Genomic DNA, 22,871 nt, shown 5'->3' with positions numbered 1-22,871 from the left:
GCCATGAATCATCGTGACACCGCTGGTCGGGTGTCAGAACCTGGCGGCTGGCTGGAGCTGAATAAACACACAGGCCCGTCCAGAGGAGCTTCTCAAACACAGACCTGGGTTAGGGCCCAGCCACGGCCACGGGAGAGTTGAAAGAAAAGAAAAAAAGGAGACCAACATTATTCCAGAGAATTTAACCAAAAGGTGCCGGCTGTTATGTTGTCAAAGGCTGTCCAAACTCCTGCACCGCGCGCGGCTCAACGCCGGGCTGAATAAATGGACGAATGAATGGATGGATAATAGGTGAGGTGAAATTTTGTTTGATTAACCTGGGTTCTGGTTCAAAACAAGAAAAGAAAACATACAACCAAATGGACCTGTTAGGGTCCATTTGGTTGAATGTTTTCCATTTGTACACTCTCTGAGTTACAGACCCATGAGGGTCCATTTGGTTCCTAATCATCATTTAGCTGGGGACTCCTTGGAACTCTCTCAAGGACCCCTGGGGGTCCCCAGACCCCACTTTGGGAAACACTGACTTAAAGAACAACTACACTAGAACATTATATCCACAGCCAGTCAGTGGATTGCAATAGATGGTCATGGAACTTGGCGGAGAATGATCGTGTGTGTATATTTAATACAGCTGCCATATTGATCATTTTGTCATGGAGATGAGTACTATTACAATGACTCAAAAAGATTATATGTTGCCATAGTACAAACCATAATTTAGCTGAATGTTGAGCAACGCATAAAACCCATTTCCAAATATGCCAAGTCTGCCCTTACTTGCACTCCGTCATGCACAGAATCATACTTAATTCCATTATTATAAAACATTGCCAGATGTAATGAAGTTCACACAATACAAACTAATTATAACCTTTGTCTTAAGAGGTGCTAAAGAAGACTATAGTGTAAGTGACTACCTACAAAATATTATATTTCACCTGCTTGAACAGAGCAGCTACGGTAACTTTAAATAATGTATTCTGGAAAAATTGTTTTTTAAAGACCATAATGGGATCTTGTGTCTGTAAGCTGGGAGTTAAGGAAAACCTGAAAATCCAGGAGCTGGCCCACCTGGTCTGTATTCCTGTGTTTAGCCAGTCTTATAGCGCCCTCTGCAGGTGAAACCCCAACACAACACATCAGACTTGATGTGGTCTTGTGGACTCTGGCTGCTGTGGTTTATACAACTGTGCTTTTACAACGTTTAAATTCTGCCAGATAATTTAAGTGCATGCACCTTGTGGATCAGGTCTAAATGAGTCCCCTATTAAAACTGCAATGACAACAGGTAGTTTTCTGGGTCTCCAGCACAGGAGTTGAAAGCTTATTTAGCTTGATCTGAGATTCTTTTAACAAGTGGCCTTTGTCTTTACACTTACAAGCCCTGAAACACACTGATGAGACTGACAAGCAGTTCACTCTCAGATCAACAGCTATTTCAGCCTTGCCTCCTAACATACTGTATTTAGGTATGTAATAGCATAGGTATGTAATAGCTAAGTTCACTAATCTTCACCAGGGTTCCATGTCATTTGGGGTGCAATGCATTTAATCGATTATAGAAAATAATTGATAACCAATGTTAATTTAAGGCAGCCAATAGGCAATATAAGCTCACAATGTGTCGCATTGTAGATCTGTCATTTTTGCAGACAAATCGATTTACATTTTTGCGTTGATTCATTATATGATCTCAAAGACAATGAGTTCTCAATTATTCGATTAATCGAAATAGTAATCGCTAAGAAAATAATCAATACAGTACAGTTGCCTGTGTTGATACAAACATTCAATGTATTGAGTGTTGCTTCCTTTTAATAAAACAATGTTCTGGTCGAAGGGGACCAAGATATAATTATTTGTCCTAATGTTTTTGCCTCCGTCTTTTGTCTGTTTGTACTTCTCCAATCCAGGACCAGCCTGTCGATCCATGGTGTCATGAGGGGAGAGCTTTCTGACAGAAAATGTTGCTTCAAGGTGAAAGATCGCCTTTAAAAGCCTGCTTCAGAGACACTCAAAAATCGTCCGCCGTGACATTTCCAAAAGAGCTTCCTTAACCACCTCCTTTTCTCCATCTCACCCTTTTAAAAGCATACGTTTTGTTCTCAGGGAGGGAGCGGTATTGACAAGTGCAGCCAGCAGCCTAAGTTTAAAGGCCGCGCTCATTAACAGGTCTGATTATTCCTAAACCCACCAACCATACCTGACACCACCACACCCCCCAACCCTCAGCACCCACACAAACCAGACACTTAGTTTTTTTTGTCATGTTTGTTGTTGCAATTAGCCTTCAAAATGAGAAGAAAATGCATGAGAGAGAATACAAGAGGTGAGGTGATACTTGCTCACATAACACACATAAGGAAGAGGAGGAATGCATACACTTTTAGAAGAGAATTATATTCTAAATGATTCAAATTATATTCTAATTACTACTGTTACTACAGTTTAGAAGTTGGACTTTAAACCAGGTAAAGAGAGGAAAGTGTCAGGGAAAGGACGAACATGGAAGGGTATTTGAACAGTAGCTCACTAGTGAAAACACAGAGACCGTCAGTCGACAGATGAGCCTCACCACATCTCAATATCACGGAACTCTCTATGCCTTAAATCTGTTTACCTCTCTCATACATTAAGACAGAGAGAGACAAGACTAGAGAAGCCGATTCCAGCCCGTCTCTAGACAATAGATATCCTTTTTATCTTTGATTAATCTGAATGACTCAAATTACAATTTACCACCAGAACAGAACAGAGTTCAGACAGGATAGACTTTATTGTCCCGAGGGGATTATTTTGTTAGTTAAAAATCACACCCGTGTGAACTGAGTGGTGCAAGGTCTTATATAGCCTGATCAGCACTACGGTGATGTCAGTGACGTCACATACTAACCATAGCAACCACCATAGCATAGTACGGGTGAGCAACCTCACCCGTACAGACAAACACACACGGGTACTAACAAAGCCAGTTGTTGGAGTGGTTTGCACCACTCAAAAAAATATAACAGTGCACTGCACTGCATGCATACAGCACATGCAGTAGGCTACAGATAATATGAAATACAACACAGACTGCCAACACATTACACACCATTGAATAAAGAAAAACACGTGTGTACAGTTAAAACACATTAAAATACAAGCAGTAAAGTACACAAATTTTAATGTGAATTTGTTTATCTTGAACTAACAAAGGACTTTCGTGCTCAACTTGAAATCCCCATTGGTGCAATTAGACAGCTGAATGTACACTTGTTCTAAAACGCAGAGCGAGAGAGCACAATAATTATGAAGCTCAGATTTGAGTTAAATAACAGATTTATGGAGGCAACAGCATAGGAAAAAGGGTCGGGACTATTACTCTCTCAACATCATTTACTGACTATTGGGGAAACAAATTGGACCAAATGAGTGCATTCCAGAGCCTGGTCTCCATTTTGTCTGTTATAAATCCTTGGCAGCTTTCTGTCCAGATACTTTTTGTGCCATTTGACCGAACTCCCCAATAAAATATGATAAGAATGTGCATCGCTGGCATGTGGGATAATAGAGATCCATGTCTCTGTGTTGAATTCATCAGGAAAGCAAAAGGAAGAAATGGGATAAAGGCACATCACTGGTCGTTTGCAACAAACTGAAGTCTCATTTATACCATGTTGTGCACCGAAAATAGCAGATCTTCAAGCTCACAACATGTCACAATGCAATGTCACCGTTTAGATATTTCGGGATATGAATTAAGTAAGCATGAAGGAGTGATTGTTGTGCAATGAGGACTGAGGAGTCAAGTCAGCCAGCCCCCCTGAGTGACGTTTAGCACCAATATTCTGGGTCAATATAGACTCTCCTCTCTCTGACAGATATAATGGAGTGGCAGTGGTAACTAAACTGACTAAATATACATCTGCCTTGGAAAGTACAACTTGTATCAACTAGACTACATGTCTAGATTAGAGGAATATTGTCTCTTGGAGAGATGGACATTGCTGTGTGCGTACGTGCGGTTCTACTTATCTGTAATCACAGTCAAATACTTCCCTGAACAGAGTTTCCAGAGGAGATTCCAGTGTGGCTGGCAGCCATTTCTTCCAAGATCTCCCTTGCATGTTTTCACTAAGCCTGAGTAAGAGTGAGTGAGTGAGTGAGTGAGTGAGTGAGTGAGTGAGTGTGTGTGTGTGTGTGTCAAGCTATCCCATAATAACTGACAGCCATCATCATCGTTTCCTCTACCTCAGCTCTCCCTTTAATCCAACTAGTTAAAACTGCTAACATCAACACACATTGCGATGGAGCTTCGCTGCCCATTTTCCCCAGCCAATAAAAACTCTCTCATCACGGACAACCTAGTCAGACCGTCAGACGAGCCAATCAGAGAGGGAGGTGAGGACTAGTTTTTGTCGGCCGCTTGATTAGATATCAGTAGGTCATCAGTTTGACACTTCCATGTCTCTGGCATTGAATATTTGACATTGGTAGTCTTTGTGCTTCTTATATCGATAATGATATTAAGGTCGAATTGAATATTTTTATTTACATTTTTAAGTACAAAACGTAAAAACGTTTTTTAAATGCCAGAGGCACTGTGGTCCACTTATGATGATGGGAGAGATGGAGATCCGTGGACAAAAAAAAAAGTTGTGAAAGCAGGGAAGGCGAAAAACGAACAGTGATTGTACATGCATAGTGGTAATTACAGCTAAATTGAGGGCACATGGTAATCTTGGATAGGTCATCTCCAATTCCTCTTACATTCCCACATTAATGGTTAATTAAAACTGTAAATAATCACGAGTCCTGTGCGTGCGTGCATGCGTGTGTGCGTGCGTGTGTGCATGCGTGCGTGCGTGCGTGCGTGCGTGCGTGCTCAGCTGAACCAAAGACAGAACGACAGAGTCTTTCTATCACAGTCTAGGAGAAATTAAGTGGACACACTTTGATTTCAACAAGAAAGGAGAATATGAAAAACATGAGAAAAAGTGCTTCTCCGGCAGAAATATTTTTAGATTTCAATCCGGGTGTTTAATTGAAAGGAACTTTTGGAAACAGAATTTCCCACATGGAATGACGTGCAACATGTGGTTAGTGGATACTATCCTTCTAGTATTGTATCTGTCTATGAACTTGACAGAACTATGCAGCTAAACTTCCACAACTGTCCACACCACTTTCCCCCCTACGGCAAATTGAACGAGAGAGGCGAGAGAGAAAAAGGAATTTAGTATTCTCCGAGTCTTTTCTTTAGAGGAGGTGGGAGAGAACAGAATATGAATGGGGGAAGAAGAAAAAAAGGTGATGAAAACAAGCCTTGAAAGGCAGCTGGCGCAATATCTCCAACTCTGGCATAAATACTGAATGAATGGCAATAAAGAACAGACGGTAGATGTCAAGAGGACTGGGGCACCAAGTCACTCTAGAAACATCCTCCGCACACACTAACACACAACCACAGTCTTAGCCAATGGTTATCCATATCCCACAGGCTGAGCTGGCTGATGTGCAATAAATGTGAATGAGTCACTTCGCGAAATGTAAACAAAAATCAAAGACAATCTCAGCAGCTATGAGTGGTCTATTCTAATAACTAAAACTTTGTAATGGTCTTCGTAATGGTCCCCTTGTTACAAACATAAACATTGTTTCTTCCAATTACAATAACATGAATGAGGCTGTTTGTGGGAAATAATATTCCAGCTTTTTCATTGCATACTGTCTAGTATGTGCATCTCCGGTGTAGCAATTTAATTTAATCACTTTAAATTGCAACAGTTAAAACAGGGCTATGTTATGTACTATGTAGTTGTATAAAGTATAATAAACAACATGTGTCTAATATAACATACCGGTACATACACCAAACAAATGAGAAAACATTGAAAAATTACAATTATCCTTGTGCAGCGTTATAACGGAGACAAAACACAGCCTCAGCCCTGCTATGCACCTTTCTCTCAATCCTGAAGCCAACACTAGTATTGTTAGTTATCAGTATGAAAAATATCAGGATTTGCAATAGTAGTGGTAGCAGCGGTATTCTATAAAGTCTCAACTAGCTCTATCTATTAAACTAGGCAAAGGAACTCTTTCTCGCTCACCAGCTCCAGAGATAGATGTCTACAGACAGAAGAGAGGCTAGCATGAAGCCTGAGCCTCTGCCAGACGAGCAAGGGACAGAGAGAGAGAGAGAGAGAGACCACACAGAAAACATCCGCTGGCTTTTTAATTATTCCATTAAAAGCAGGGAGGAGTAGAATGAAGAGAAAGGGAAGGAAGAACACAGAGAGAGAACAGAGGGTCTTCCACATCAGTCACTGGCTGGCAGAGAAGGGGTGAGGCAGACAGGCCTATACATACATTAACCAGGAATCAGGATGTATAAGGCCTGCTTTATACTTAGTTGCATCACTTGCATGCTGTTGTCACTATCTAAAATAGCCAATGTTCAAGCTCACAAGCATTGCAACACGTTGGGACCCACTGCAGCAACTCACTAGGTAGGCCAAATTACATTTCTTTTCACTGGCCTACTCTGGTGGCAGGAAATAAAACATTTTAATTTGGAATATCTCATTTAGAAACCATAATAAAATCCACCAACCTGCTAATCTAATCTAATTGCTGGCAAATTTACTAGACAATATCAGGCCAAGCAACAAACATGGCTAGACATATCAATTCCCCCAAAATACACTCCATTTCCCTATTGCTTAATAAAAGGAAGCAAAAACATAAAATAAAAAGTATAACACAACTCTGCAGCTATTCAATTTCTGAAAAATGACCGTCTGAAATTGATATTGCTGCGTTGAAATGATATCAGCAGCAGAATTAATCTCTCACCTCATGGTAATCGCTAATTTCATATACTATTAAGTTGATGAATGGGGTTTTAACAGACAGAGTTATTGTTAACAACTGTAAGTGCACCAATTCATCAAGACCATAATAGCTCATGGAAGCGGGGAAAGAAATATTTGGAAAGAAAAGAGGACAAATGCAATAGGGCCACATAAGGCACAGGATCATTATGAGAGCCTGGCAACGTGACATGGGAAGGATCACTCCAGAGGCCTATATATGTTCACCCTCTGCACCACCATCCTGAGAGACTGATTAATGACAAATAAAGGAGTATGCTATGCGGTTGACGTCTGGTGGGAAAATGCACTTTTCAGCATGGGAATCAACAATCCGTGCCCTAAATAAAATGCAGCACACTTGCAGCTTTTGTGACAACAGTGACATCTAGTGATTATATGCGATACTTAAGTGGTAATTGGAAGCAAGAAGACAAAAAGAGTGATGGAAGGCTTACAAGAAGACCTGGCCACCACATACACAACGTACAACATCCACACCCACACACTATTGTATTCTCTTTTGCAGCCACATGTGCTTTTTATGCATGTTGTATTTTCCTAATTTTCCATTTATTATCATTTCTAATCTTACTGTATCTTTATCGTTATCATACAGCTGAGGAGGCTATAAGAACAAGAATTAATGTAACAATAACAACCTCCGACCTCTAATACTGTGCCATACAGATATAATTATCGGGTAACTTTTACCAACACCTAATTTATACTTTGCCACATAACACATTGCTCGCAGAAAATAACACCAATGAGTTATTTTCACAGAGCAACGCGGTCGTATACTTTACGTCTTTCCAGTACTTTTGCTCATTACAGCCGAGCTCACTCTTTCCACGTATGCCTGCCGACTCTCTTCCCTACAGAATCCCAGTTAATAAACATTTATTCTGGCTGAAAATGCTGCCAGAGTGTCACTGCCTCTGTAGAGCAGAGAGGCTTGTGAGAGGCCATACATACAGGTAGGCTGTAGCAATATGGGAGCTCTGACAGGCCGCTCTTAGAACAACCCTCATACCAGGCAGCATGCAAGGCTGCAGCGCTCCAAGCTTTGTGCTGTCAGGCCATGGAATTCCTGACACAACACATTTACAGACACCACAACGAAGAACACATGAGGCACTGGAGGGCTCTGCCTGCCAATTCTGCGTGCGTGCGTGCGTGCGTGCGTGCATTTCCAGAGTTTACAAGGAATTGTCTAGCAGTTCCATTTTCCATTCATCCGTCAGTTCATACACATCATGTGAAGAAGCGATGAGTGCCGTGTCACCCAGTGGCGACCGTATCGACGGTTGCGTGCAATGCACCAAGGCCCAGCGCCCCCAAGGGGCCCATGAAGGGGGAAGAAGAACAGAGAAAAAAGAGTCAGGACGAGACGACGGTGAAAGCCTGGTTTCAGGGGCTATCGGTCGCAGGAAGAGTAACACCAAGGATTCGTGATTCGTCAGTGATGTCACTGACTGCTGGTTTATAAACAGCTTCAAGTCCATACTACTTCCGTGTTGCATAACAGTGACATCACTGGCCACTCCTTCTTGGTATTTTTACCACCTTGTTTCAACGTGTGTGTTCATGCGCTGCCTGTCAGCAGTGCAACAAGCTCAGCTGTAGCCTATTCTGTCACGTTCCGTCGCGCCATGTCATGTCAGCACTATCAGAAGATGTAACCCAGGTAAAGTAATCTGTCACTCTGCAAGTTTAACTAAAGTTTTTTTCCATCTGTCCAAAGTCATAGGTAGGCTACAGTTCAAAGACGCATTTGGTACAATGAAGCGCTGCATTGCATCATCACCCCCCCCCCCCCCCCCCCCCCCCCCACCCCACAGCACAATATTATTATTATTATTATATTTTAGGGGGCCTACACAAAATATTTGCAGCAGAGCCCACTGCCAGGTACTTTCGCCACTGGTGTCAACCTCCATCTGAACACACAATCACCCATGACAAACTCAGTTATTTGTCTTAATAGGGTGAATTACAAATAGCCATGATTGGACAAACATGATCTGGGCAATTGGCTAGAATATTTGAAGAGTTTACTAGTAGAAAAGAAAATATGTGTAGTTGTTGCAAGATATTTACTCAAGTATTAATTCCAAGTAGGTTAGAGAAGTAAAGTATGCACATTTTTAGGTTGACTTTCCATAGAATCAAACTGCTTTTTGTAACTATTAGAGTTTAAACACTTTTGCTTTGGCTTAATTTAACAGGCCGGAAACATCCTGCTTGCTCAGAGTGTCAGAGAAATATGACATACTTCTGGTGTTGCACAAGGCAGCTGCATTTTGCGCTTGCCGTTTTCACTATGTGTGCTTCCACTAAGTGAAATGATGAAATTAGATAATATAATGAAGCTTCCATAATTATGTTGAATGTACATATCTGTTGAACCAGATGCATTAAGCTCCCTGGCTGTCTGCAATAAATGGATGTATAATAAGTTTCTAAAATTAAATGAGGATAAAACAGAAATAAACTATTATTAGGTGCAAATTAGCCCCAAAGCCAAAATGGATGACCCCCCAATCTCCCATTGATACCTGGTGCAACCTATACGTTGTTTTACCTTTGAATCTGGATGCTACCTCTGTGTCTCATTTATTGCTAATTTGCTATACATGTAGCAATATCATTATTTGTTATGTTTTTATTATTTGTTTATTATTTCTTTTTGAATAAGAATTTGAAGGTTTTCAGAAAGCTTAGGTTAGAAGGTGTTTTTAGAATCTGGCTCAGGTATCAATGGATGCCAAAAGGCCTCGCAGCCCGTCAGATGACGGGTTAATAGGTTTATAGTAAGGGTTATATCAGTACCATGCAGCCGAAGCTCAACACTAACCTTCCGTGCTGCCCAGGCTGCTAGGCAGTGCCTATGTTCTTCCCATCATGAGGAACAATGCACGTGCCTCGCATAAGGATCCACTCATTGTCGTTTCTTTGTTGCTTGTTTTCTCCGAAAAAATTCAAAACTGCCCGGCGTTCAGATGTAAACAGTGATTTCTGATCACATCGCACCAACCATGTCACCGCTTGTTGTGAAACCTTAGTCGGTCGGTTGCTGCTCGAAAACGTTTTTGCGCCTCTACTCGTTGTATTGGGCTGTATTGACGGTAATAGAATGGCGCCAATATAGGGGATATATCTGGCTGCCTGCGGTCATTTCAAATGAACAGCAGGTGGTGCTGAAAGTGTTAATAGACGTGTCCACCTGACTCCCTTCAAACCAGAAGTAACAATACAAACGTAGCAGGCGCGCCTGAGCCATGGAGCAAACGGAGCAGCTGCTACACCATCTTAAAATGAACCGTCGCACTGCGACCCCACCAATAACTTGAGCGTGGCCGCCGCCACGCTCGAAGCACACGGTGCGCGACAGCGAGAGAGAGAGAGGAGGAGAAGGTGTTTATCTATGTGTGTGTGAGCGTGGCACGCGCGGAGAGAGAGGGAGAGAGAGAGGGATGCTGCGTGTTAAAAAATAAATAGGCTACTAATTTGCGCATTGCATCCAATAATGCCCGGCTTGCCCACCTGTGTGAATCACTTACTTTGTGCAGTAGCCTACCAAAAAAAAAGGAAATTTAAAAAAATATATAATGTCACGTTATTATTTATATAAATAAAAAGTGGACTGGTTGGAGGATAAAATAAATAGTATTCTTAAACTACATTTGTGTGACTTTTTTGGGTTTTTTTTTTTATCATCGTCTCTGCTCTGCTTTTTCTCCCTGGAAATAAAAACGTCTGGGTTTCCGAGGCTACTGCTCTGCTGCTGACGCTATTTCCGGTTACCTTTACGCACGGGGCGGACAGATTTTAATTTCTCCGGTCAGCCTGAATGTGTGTGTTGTTGTTGTCAACATGGCCCAGAAGAGAATGAGTGATTTATTTGGTGGGTCCAAGCCCAAATCAAGTCTAGTTCATGAACCCTTCATGAGCACCAGCAGCAGTGTTCAGCAGGGAACGAGTGCTAACGTTGAGTCCGTTGTCATCGGAGGAGGAGGACAATAATAAAAACAACAGCAGCAGCAGCAGCAGCACAAGCAGCAGTGTCCAATATTAACCTCACGTAGCCTACATAATGACATTCTGGACACGTAACTAATGTTGGATATACAGTAAATGCCATGATGAGGGAATTAACCACCCCGGAGCGCAAGAGCACATTTGGGGTTTAAGGTAAAGCATTTACAATTTAACTATATTATTTCTCTAATAGTCACTATTGCAGTGAGAAATAATATAGTATTTACTAATTACTATGGCCGCCGTGCCAACTGAACTGCTGAATGCTGCTGCAATTTAATGTTAGATATTAGATTCTGACGGGGAGGGATCTATGATGAATGATGACGATACAACACCGGGGTCGCCGAGCCCAGCTGCGTCTCGTATAATAGGGCTATAATTTATATGTTTTGTTTTGATATCGGCGCCTTGCCAATGTCATGTGTAGCCTAAATAGGCCTATGCCTTTTTATGATGCATTTTGTCAGTTTGTTCATATAACTTGCGTGTGGAGAGGGAAAGTAAAAGCCACTTTTCCGTGTGAAAATGCGCGAAAACGCGCGTGCACGAGGCACATGCACGCGCATTTTTGAGTCCAAATCTGTGCTCCCCCACCTGGAAACAAAGTTAGGCGCCCCTGAAACGTAGGTGTTATTTTAGATGTATTTGGGTTTTTAATCCCAAATAAATAAAGTGGTGAAAACAGCATTCTTTCAACTTAGAAATATTGCCAGAGTATAACCATTCCTATCTCAGCAGAGCATGATGCTAAAGAAAACGAATTTGTTATTTTATCTCAAGTAGTTTTGGAGTAGTGCAATGCACTTTTTCCTATAAAGAACATTGAAAGGCTGCAGCTGATTCAGAACTCTGCTGCTAGACTGCTAACCAAAACAAAAAAGGGAGAACAAATCACCCCCGTCTTAGCTAGACCACGTCTCCCCGTGTCTTCCAGAATCGATTTGAAAGCATTTCTACTTGTTTACAAAGCTCTCAACAGGTTTGGGCCGGCCTATATCACAGACTCCCTGACTGTCCTTTTATATTCCTTCACGAGGCCTTACATCCTCTACTGCAGGCTTGCAGTAGATACTATAGGATACTCTATCCAGAATTCCAGATGCTTTCTTCAATTATTCTCCCATATTATGGACCTTACGCACCGATGCCGTTAGACAGGCAGACTGTTGAAATGTATAACAACTTGGTCTATCAGTAATGTCAACTCCATTACAGACACAGAAAAAGAACAGAAAACAGAAAAAGTACCACTGCCTCTTTATGATATTAAAATAAATCATGCATGGCATGCACGCACAATACAAAGTATGGAACAGCCTTTTTTATCTACTCGCATAGTGTTTCACACTCATTCAAATATCTCGCTCGCACGCACGCGCACGCTCACACGCACACACGCATGCACGCACGCACGCACACAAAATGTGCCAGCCATGTAGCCTGCCTCTATTCCTTCGATAGACAGACAACTAAGAAGGCGGAGAGTAGGGGAGAAGAGAGGAGGGGAGAGGATGAGACCGGTTAAAGTAACACTGACCAGTTTGTTCTCTTGCATGTAGACTCTTTGCAGTTTGGGGCATCCTTTGGCCAGGGCCACCATTCCCTCATCTGTGATGCTGTAGCACTGGCCCAGGTGTATGTCTTTCAGCTCGCTGCAGTGCTCTCCCAGCTGAAATGGAGACAGACATGTCAAATTGTGAATATAATATGGGGAGATATTGGTAGCCGAGTTCATACAGAATACAATTCTACAAATTGAAACTTTCTTGACACCTGACCAATCATGTAATTTTGACCATGACCTTTTTGGGACAGAATTTAACCAGCTCTGCAAGACAATTCCCACCAAGTTTCATTGTCGATTTTGGGTTTGAACTTCATTGTGACCTTGACATTTGACCTTTTTAAACACAAAAGTTAACCATGTATATGGGGCAGCCACTGACCATTCATAAAAATCTGTCCAACCATTGATGAGTTATTTTGCTAATAGACAAGGCCCCAATAAAGAGAGTTATGTTTGCATCATACAGTAGATCAGAGGTTCCCAACCACCGGTGCCGGTCTGCGGGACATGTGCCACTGGTACGCGAGAAGGGAATCACAAGTTTTCCTGTCATATTTTCAAATCCATTTGAAAACACGACGACACAGCGGATTGGCAGTGGATTGGCCGCTGCGCGTATTATAGAGCGCGACCCTCAATCACCCATTTGAATGCAAAGGCATGCCTTTCAGGCAGCCTTTGAATCCTACTCGTCTGGCAGGTATATCTCTTTGAAAACCTTTTGTGCTTCTGATTGTGCGGGGGAGGGGACGACGACGACGGTACATCTTGCCTGCCCAAAATGTAATTCCTAGAAACTGGGAAACTGGCTAACATTATGTTGTTATATAATAATATAGCAGCGGGTATTTAAGGGCCAGTCAACTGTCATCCGTGAGAACCTATTTTGGTACGATGCCGCCCGACACAAAATGTCACAAGAAATGATCAACCAACGAATCCCATGCACCAGAGCCTTCTGGTGGTCGTCTTATGATAAACTGCATCAATTCAAACTTTGAGTGGCTCATTTTGGGGGTTCATCAACAAAAGGGGTTGGGGTAAATGCAATAATAAAATAAAAAACACTCAGATCATGTAGTCACAAGGTCAATGTCTTTACACTGACTTCCAAACACTTACCTTTTTAAGTGCTCCATCAGTGAGTTTGTCCTGGTTGCCCACATGCACCTTCACCAGCTGGGGGCAGTGTGTAGCTAGGGCTGAGAGGGACTGGTCTCCAAGCTGCTTGCAGCGGTAAGCTGTGTACTTCTGCAGGCCTGGGCAGTGGGAGGCCAGGGCACACACCCCCTGGTCTTGCACCCCACGGCAGTCGGAGATGTTGATCTCTGTCACGTTCTGCCTCCGACATGCTATCTTCACTAGGAGATCATCCTTTACCTAACATTTCAGGAAAACAAAAAGGACGGACGGATGTCAGTAGAATATAGTGTTAATTTATTTCTGAGTGGATAAATATAAGCAAATGGAAACCTTGTACACTCGTGGAGTTAAAAATGGATTATTTAAATATGCGTTCTCTACATTTTGTGTCATAGATACCCTGGATTCGAAAACGGTTCTCCCGCATGAGACCAAATTTCTACCCGAAAGTAAACCCCACTTGGCTTGCAGAAATATTGTGCTTCAGGCTGATTAACTACTGAAGAGTAGGGAGACCACCTTTAACCATTGCAGATGTGCTAGTTATATTATAACACACTTCAGCCCTACTCTCCTGCAAAAGCGCTCTGGTGCTCAATTTGAAACCCCAGTTAAAAAGTCATAAATTCATAATTTGATTGAGATTTTTTTTATTCAACTTTAGCTGGAGAACAGCACTACAATTTGTCCTCCTTTCTTAGGTTCCTTTTCGTCTGGGTTTAAAAAGAAGTGTTTATTATTATTACCTCTCCTGATTATTAATAGAGTATTTTTGGAGGGGAATATTGTTTATGTTGGTTGCTTGATTGGGATGGGATCCAATTTGTATAACCTCGGCTTAATTGACCGACTTTAATAAGCAGACCTTTGTCTTATTCAAAAATGATTTGTGGACCTTTACGATTTGTATTGGAGTACCCCTGGTTTAGACGCTAGACAAAGCACCATGGTGGATTTTCCTTTTTTTAATATATTTTGAAATTTCATTGCAACCTGTAAAAATTTGTATGTGACCAAACAAAAGGCCAAACACTGGACCTGGTAGCATAAAAAATGACAGGTTTCATAAACAAAATAATACATATAGAATGTCATTTTGGCTTGTCCCTTTATTAAACATCAGGTAAATGTGAGGCAAACTTTCAACTTCACTCAATTTGTCAAATTAGTAAGACAACAGATTTTAGTTTTTCTTTGAGATGTTACTGTTGACTTACTTGCTGTAGGCCACTGAGGTCAATTTGCTTCCAGAACTGGAAATCTAAGCAGAGGTCCCTCCAGTACTTGCAGACCAGCGAGGCACACAGACAGCGCTCCTTCACTGTCAGGTGTGAGAGCACCTGGGAGTAGGCAACAGAGGACGTAACAGACATACAAAACAATGTCAAACTGTATGCGTAAACTCGCCTCTTTGACAAAAAATGAGGCACCACAAAGCCTGCATGTGCTTCCTGTTTTTGATAAATTTGGATTAGAACCTTTCATCAACTTCCAAACACAGCAGAAACAATGCCCAAATTGAACTGTAGGAATCTCTGACCTTGAGAAGGATGGAGGAAGGGAGGTGGTTGATGCTCAATGTATCCGCAGCATCGGGACACCTCCCCTGGCTATCATCAGGGTTATGCAGGCAGCATGGGGACGAGTCAGAACTCTGGGATGAGTCACCATGGGGACCCAGGCCGCAGCAGCCATCGGCAGGTGAGGTGGAGGAAGAAGAAGAGGAGGAGGGAATAGGACAGAGGGGGAGGTGGCAGTGGCCAGTCTCAGTATTAGAGGAGGCATCTCCTCCCCCTCCTCCTACTCCAAGTCCTCGGTTCTCCAGCCCTCCCTCAGAGGCAGGGAAGGCACAGCGTGGCTGCTTGCAAGGGGTGCACCTCTGCACCTCTGAGCACTTCCTCTTACACACCTGCATCCAGAAAACAGATAATTGACGTGGAATGAGATACTTACTCAGACAGACCCATTATTTCAATGAAAGCTGTCACTTCCAGTACAATGTTTTGAGAAGGCTATGGTCCTGTAGGAATGCGTTTGTTGTAATTGTAACGTCACATCAACTTGTAATCTTTCTATATTTTAGATAGATTGTCAAGGTGAAATAATGAGTGAAACGGTCAAAGGTCGAATGCTTAACTTTTAAGCTCTTAAGAGAAAATGTTTTAACCTATCATTTGAAGCATGCAGTTTTGAGCTGAATGGGACACCTTAATCGTTTACCCGCCAGGAACATAGGAATTTTAAAACGTAGAATCTTGTAGCCTGCCACAAACGGAAAAGCCGTTTTAACAGCGATGTATTCATTAATGCATGTTTTAATACGATCGTATCGAAATCTACCGTCAGTTAGCTTTGTTATGCTTCTGACACAATGGGCGCGGCCATTTTGAAAATGCGCGCGCATCCACTTACATTGCCGGCTCTGGTTTCAGACGGCTTTATCTCACAGAAGCGACATTGCAGAGGACGCTTTGTCCCAGACAAGCGTTTTCAACGGCCTGTAGCAGGCGCTGTGATACTCGCGGTCCACTTTTTCCACCACCGACCGAGAGAACGAGCACACAGCTTCGTCAACACACACGGAATGGTTTCATAGTAAAATGCGATACGGATATTTGGCTCTTCAAAGTAAGTGTCACGCGTGATTAAACCATGGCAATACGCAATCGAGGGATTAATTAATGGCGGCAGGCTAAGAGTTAACAGAGTTCCAATTCCAAATAAAGTGTTCAATTGAATGTCTGCAGTTTGGCCTCTTGACCAAAAAGTGTACCTATTTAAAGTGCCTATTTGTTAAAATCATGCTTTTATGTGGACACGCCCACCAGTTCATGGGTTGTGAGTGATCCACCTGAACTGAAGCTGCACCCACAGCTGTAGTTGTATGATAAAGGGGGAGGGATTAGGGGAGGGGCTGATAGTGTGATGTTACTATATTACTGTTTATTTCATTGGCCCGTTTGACTGTCAAGGGTTCAGCCTCCAGGAAGAAACCCTAAATACAAAGTGAATAGACCATTGCACATAAAAACGACTCCAGGGTGTCTAATGAAGTAGTCACATCATAGACACATGAAAAACTGGAAAAATACAAAAATTGTGGCACTCCATCTTTAAAAAATCTATGCATCGATTTCATTAAACACAAGTCGATTCAAATTAGGAGAAGTCGAAAGTCGGGAAAAAAACAAAATATATGAAAAAAAAGAACAGTTTCAATTGTTTTCCCCATATCATCATTTTTGCTCTATGTGTGTGTGTGTGTGTGCAGAATTCAAACTGTAGGATTGGTTATTGTCACGGACAGAAGTCATTCTTTCCCTTTGCATACCGCACCGGAGCGCACTCGCCTATTAGTTTGCATTGCACAGTGCGCTCGCTATTTCAGAACACGCCCTTAATTAAGAACCTAACTGCAGCTGTGTGTGGCTCTCAGCGATGTCCCACTAATTGACTGGCTGAAGTTGAACTGCGCTGTGTCAGAGAAGTAACAGATAGAAGCGCGCAAACTTTATCCTCCACACCTCCGTGCTGACGCAGTGACTGTCCTGTTTCTGGTTTAGCTTTACGTGCGGGACGCATGAATCTCTCCGTCTCTGGTCAGTGCGGGTTGTTGTTTATTTGCATGGCTCAGAAAAGAAGTAACATGAATACGTTATCGAGTGGTTGTCGGTGGAGGAGGAGAAGGAAGACATGTTCACTTTGTGAACGTGGAAGGTTCAAGGTAACAGCAGATTGTACTGAACTGCTGCTGGCTGCTATAATGTTAATATAGACCTACTGTATGTCTTCTATTGTGTTCTGAAGGTCGGGCTGCTGTACTGCCACTATTGTTAATGTTATATTTTGTATTGTGTTCTTATGGCTGCCTGGCCGGGCCGCTGTGCTGCACTGTGTGCCAATGCCCCCTCTCCTGTTGTGTTCTCTTTTCTGGTCTCTGTACCAGTGTGCGTGTGCCTGCACTGTTTAGTGTTAACTATTACATTTATACATTTTGACAATCAGCACTTTGCCATAGATACATACAGCCTATGTCTTTTCTTCGCAGTCTTCCGTTTGACATGCTCCGTATTTGAGCGTGCCCCCCCCCCCCCCCCCCCCCCCATGAAAACACGCATCGACTCAACTTCGACAAGTTGACTGGGAAAACTGGGAAAACTCTCAACTCGTTAATGCCCTAATATGTATATATATACACATATATTAGGGCATTAACGAGTTGAGTTTTCCCAGTATGGCATATATATATATATATATATATATATATATATATATAATTATGTAAATTAGTAGAGCATTAGTGACTCATCTTCGCGGTTACCCACCATCTCAGCGTAGTCAGTAGTGCAGCCAGGCACAGCAATGGGCAGGGGCAGGGACACACCAGCACTTCTGAAAAGAGATGGTGGTGGCAGTAGCTTTGCGGGTACAGAAGACAACAAGCTCCTCCCCTGGCCCTCCCAGAGAGCTAGCTCCCGTGGCGACAGAAGGAACTTGGCGCAATCCTCAGGAGATGTGAGTGCTGCGTATCGCCCGGCGAGCCTCGAGGCGGCCACCGCACCAATTCCGACTCCCGCCGGAAGGCTGATGCCAGCAGCGCTGTTGCTGTGACAATGTCCACCGCCGTTGATGCCGGCCTCCAACTGGTCGCTATCCTCGTCGAGGCCGCCGCTGTTGCCGTGGACGATGAAGCACAGCATGCACGGCCCCCGCAGGAAGCAGTTCCTCTTCTTCTTCTTTCTGTGATGCAACTTGCGCGTCCTCTTCTTCAGACGGTAACCATTTTTCGAGAGAAGATGGCCCATATAGATGACTCAATGATACTCTGGAAGAGCAGGGAAAATAATGCAGAGATAAATAATACATACAGTCAAGCTTAATCTGAGCCGTAATTCAGAGAAAAACGGCTATAAAGGTCGGCGACCCCAGCATTGTGTGCTGGACGCCATCTTTGGGAGGGCAAAACACACCGAGCCGAGCGTTGCCTAGCGACCGGGAGCCCCGCTTTGTGGTAAATATTAGCGAGACAATTATGAATGAATACAAAGCTCAAAAACACGTTAAAGACGTTCCTGGCGCCATGGGATTTCATGAAAAAGACGTTAAGACTACATTATACAGCGAAACATCAACATTCTCCCATCTCATTATTTAGAATGTCTGTTTAGGGTGACTAAATCAAAATCAAAATATTTTTGATGATTTTGGTTATAATATTCTTATATGCTAATTATGTTATCAGTGATAGATGTGGCCAAAGAGTAGGCTATGTAAAGCCCTCTGATTGTATTGTGCCTCTGTGAGCCTGGTGGATGGGAAGATCATGCAATACTGTACATACCGTTATACAATGTTAATAATTAATGTTAGTAATTAACTCAACTCTGGAATGGTAATGATTGCTGGCCAAATAAGATGTTTGAATCAATTGATGGGTGTAATTACATAATTTAGAAACCTGAAATATTTGTTATTATGTTAGTATCCACAGGAGAGCAATCTGAGACAGCGAAATGTTGATAACTTAATAGATCATCTTTCACAGTATCCTTTCGATTGATTAATCGATTGAATATTTTATTAACAGATTGTAAACAGTACAGCAAGTTTACACAAGCAATGCTAAGGGTAACCCTACAAAGATAACATTGTTTACATTGTGGTTGCTGACCCGCCGCCAACTGGAGAGTGTTGTGGTTAAGGGTAGAAACACTAAGAAGGTTGGGCACCACCTGATGACCTCTCTTCCAGGCCAAGGCTTATCCATTAGAAATGGATGTACAGTATTTACAAACTGAACTCCCTGGGTAACCAATGACTTCCAGGAAAGTCTGGATGTGGATGGCAACCGAGGAAGGTCGGTGACGCTGGATGAGCAATACCCCCAGAGTCTCCAGAGAGGAGGGGAGGAAGATACTCCATAGGACAGATTCAACGGCAACAACCAGGACAGTGACACACAGACGCAGAGAAGGCTCAAACAAACATCCTTGACTCAAATACACCAGAGTAAAGCCAACTTAGCCAAGTGTGGACAAGGACGGACGCATGCACATCGCACAGACAAACAGTCTGGTGAGACGTAGGAGGACCCTAGGCAGGAAGCAAAGCATAGTCCTAGAGAGAGACCTCTCAGTGTCTGCAATAGCCCCCAAGAACACACAAGGCAGAGAGAGCCTCCTGTTGGCTCTGGCATAAGAAAAAGGACAAAAGCTGGAAGCCTGGATGAGAGGCTGCTGACCCGCCAACTGGAGTGTGTTGTGGTTAAAGGTTGAAAAACTAAGGTTGGTGACCACCTAGCCTCGGTCACAACCTTACTCATCTGCGAAAAGAAAAGCCTGGTCACAACCTAAGGCAGAGAGTGTTATCGGCAGAAGTGTCGGGCCGGAACATCAGTCAGATGTATTTCCAACATGTGAATTCCGTTTGTGTCCGAGCATAGGCATGGTAACACCGCGCCTGCCTGTGATTGGCCTACCGACACTGCCGCTCTTGACTGTCCTCCGAGCTCCGTCCGAGGTGGATATGCTGGATGCCTGGAATCCTGGATAGTCTGATGCGAGGTTACTCCGTGGTGGGAAATAATACAAGTAGTATGGTATGATACAAGAAAACGCTAACTTGTACGTTTTATTTTTGTAGAAGAGGCAAACTAATATTGTTTATGCCGTTTGCTTTAAAGGAATAATTGATTGAACATGCATGCCATAATATGATTTGGATGTGTTCTAAAATAAAGTTTGTGTTGAAACATTATTGTACTATAAAAAAGGTATATTTTCCCTTCATCTTTATCCTTTTTAGTGTAATAGTATTAGTTTACTATAATTAGATTAATACACGATAATCAACACTAACACTTTATTTACCCAAATCAAATCATAGTACAACATACGTATTCAATCAAAGCAAACAGCATAAACAATAAGTTTGCCTCTTCTACAAAAATAAAACTTACAAGTTAGTTACAAGGCTGCATTCTGTCACGCGTGCCAAGCTGTCATTCTCTTGTTGTATTATTTATTTCTCAATCTCACCACGGAGTAACCTCGCGTCTCGGAGGACAGTCAAGACGGGCAGTGTCAGTAGACCAATCACAGGCAGGCGGGGCGTTACCATGCCTATGCTCGGAGCCTCGGACACAAACGGAATTCACGCATTTCCAACGGATCCGATATTTTTCGACCAATCACAACACTTCACAGATTTGTAAAGCGTCAACGTAATTTCCTTGAGCGGTACTTCCACCCAAAATACTGCTACTTCGGCCGATACACTCTACAGGTCTTGCCCAGCGTGGGGACCACCTGATCACAGATATAAAAACCTAGATGCCTCATTGGCCGCTGCAGTTCATTGGAGAGACCTGTATGCGGAACAGGTTTCTAAAGGTAGACGCCTCTTCCGGCTCTGGGGTGTGTGTTCTCCCCAGAGCCGGAAGAGATTCCTTGCGAGATTCCCGAGATTCCCCTCATGCGAAGCATGAGGGGAAGCTTGCCAAGCTTTCGCGTGCGTAACAGAAGTCCCGGAAAAGACGCGCTGTGATTGGCCAGTAGTCACTTGAGTGGCAGCGAGAGACATGGAAGAGTCGCATGAGCGACGTCACTTGGACAGCGAGCCAGCGACGCAGCATGCCTTCAGCATTTCCTGCGCACTTCCGCCCTGTTTGCACACATCGCGAACGAACTGCAGCGGCCAAGTAGGCATCTATTTTTTTAATATCTATGATAGTGGCCAATCACAGCACGTCTTTTCAGGAGGAAAAGGAGCTTTATTGGCATGAGAAAACTAACGTTTACATTGTCTGTGATTGGCCTACTGAATATCCTGTGACACACCCTCCCTTGCGAGATAGACGTCCCAGAGCCGAAGGACGTATCTACCTATTTATGTCTATGCACCTGATGACCTCTCTTCCAGGCCAAGGCTTTATCCATTAGAAATGGATTATAATTGCATTTTTTATGTATTTACAAACTGGTCCTATATGTACAGTGTTCAAACTAAGCAAAACGGTGCATTTCCTATCAGTCTGAAATGTGGATATGCAATTAGATCATTAACATTAACTAAACTAAGATATCACTGTATTCTTGGGATGCACTTAAACTGCCATGGACAAAAATAATAATTCCTATCATAACCAAAGGCTAAATAAGTAAATATAATGGAACAGCTGAGAGCCAACACATACACATTGCTCAAAAGTGCTACTAACTTCCTGAATCATTAGGCTGTGGCCATCAAAGTAGATCACAACAAATGCCACTGGTTCACTTCTTACCACCCTGTATTTATCTCAGATGTTTCTACCTTCAGTACCTTGCAACCTCCTTTGCACTGTAGAGTAGACAAGCTAGCTCCTGCTCAGAGTCCAAACATACACGCCCCCGGCCCCCCAGCCTGTCATAACGTTTTGACTTAGTGCACACTGAACATCATGTTTTATTGTTTACTACATTAGTGGCTGACGTTCAGCTGTATTAATGGCAACACCACAGCTAACTACGTGTCATCAAAATCACGCACTGCTGTTGCTGCCAGTTCCATTAAAAACAAAAACATTTCAAAACAGTTGTTTGCCCACGCAGAGACACTGTCCCACCTTCAATGACATCAAACTATTTTGCATGTGCTCCGCGACACAGAGCAAAAACAGTCCGTTTACAGCCTCACATAGGAACCAGAACACAGTAGCCGAGTACTGTTCCATTATGGCTAGCCTGTGCTCCATGAGATGCTAGCTGTTTGAGATATGATATGATGTTATGCTCTGTTCTCTTCTTCTCACCAGTCCACGCGCTGCTCCCTCCTTTGAACGGCGCTCATAATCCAGGCGACACGACCAGCTTTGACGGTTCTCAATCAGATAATACGCGAAAGCAAACGAAAGTGCAACTGAACTACCGTTACTCTGTGTTCTCTATGTTCTCCAAACAGTGGAAGAAGCTCTGGAAGGAGAAGAAGAAAACACTTCCGCACCCAGGAGAAAAGGTCTGCTGTGATTGGTGGAACTACTTGTCAGTTTACAGCGTGAGCCGCGGCCTGGGGGTCTGATCTGATCTGGAGTCGGTTTTCTATTAGCTTCGAGCTTGACGGTAATTGGACTTTAAATGGTCAGGCTGATCTCTGGTCTGTCTAGATACAGTCCAAATAGGGACCGGAGCGTTTCTTTCCAAGGGACTGTCCGGTATTTTAGATATTTTTGAGGTATAAACCTCTGGGTAAAACCATGCATGGTGTTTTCACTCACT

The 22,871-nt window shown here is 43.0% G+C and overlaps 2 protein-coding genes across 2 annotated transcripts in view; one reads left to right on the top strand and one right to left on the bottom strand.

Annotated features, from left to right (window-relative positions):
* fbxl17 (F-box and leucine-rich repeat protein 17) overlaps positions 1-22,616 on the bottom strand; it is a 267,492-nt gene extending 244,876 nt beyond the window's left edge. Inside the window, exons 1-6 of the mRNA XM_079517066.1 lie at positions 22,409-22,616; positions 17,943-18,442; positions 15,158-15,526; positions 14,835-14,957; positions 13,597-13,854; positions 12,445-12,576 (exon numbers count right to left, since the gene is read on the bottom strand). Coding sequence (XP_079373192.1) covers positions 12,445-12,576; positions 13,597-13,854; positions 14,835-14,957; positions 15,158-15,526; positions 17,943-18,422 — 1,362 coding nt within the window. The 5' untranslated portion in view covers positions 18,423-18,442; positions 22,409-22,616. The remainder of the gene's footprint in view (positions 1-12,444; positions 12,577-13,596; positions 13,855-14,834; positions 14,958-15,157; positions 15,527-17,942; positions 18,443-22,408) is intronic.
* Positions 19,432-22,871, top strand: part of prxl2c (peroxiredoxin like 2C) — a gene marked incomplete at its 5' end in the record, with an annotated part of 6,432 nt that continues 2,992 nt past the window's right edge. The window contains 3 exons of the mRNA XM_079516924.1: positions 19,432-19,474; positions 22,412-22,474; positions 22,687-22,715. Of these exons, the coding sequence (XP_079373050.1) occupies positions 19,432-19,474; positions 22,412-22,474; positions 22,687-22,715 (135 nt within the window). The remainder of the gene's footprint in view (positions 19,475-22,411; positions 22,475-22,686; positions 22,716-22,871) is intronic.

This window comes from Electrona antarctica (genome assembly GCF_951216825.1).
Source record: "Electrona antarctica genome assembly, chromosome: 12".
In the NCBI taxonomy this organism is placed as follows: domain Eukaryota; kingdom Metazoa; phylum Chordata; class Actinopteri; order Myctophiformes; family Myctophidae; genus Electrona; species Electrona antarctica.
The sequence above is the reverse complement of the archived record's forward strand: the minus strand, read 5'-3'. Positions and strand labels throughout refer to the sequence as shown.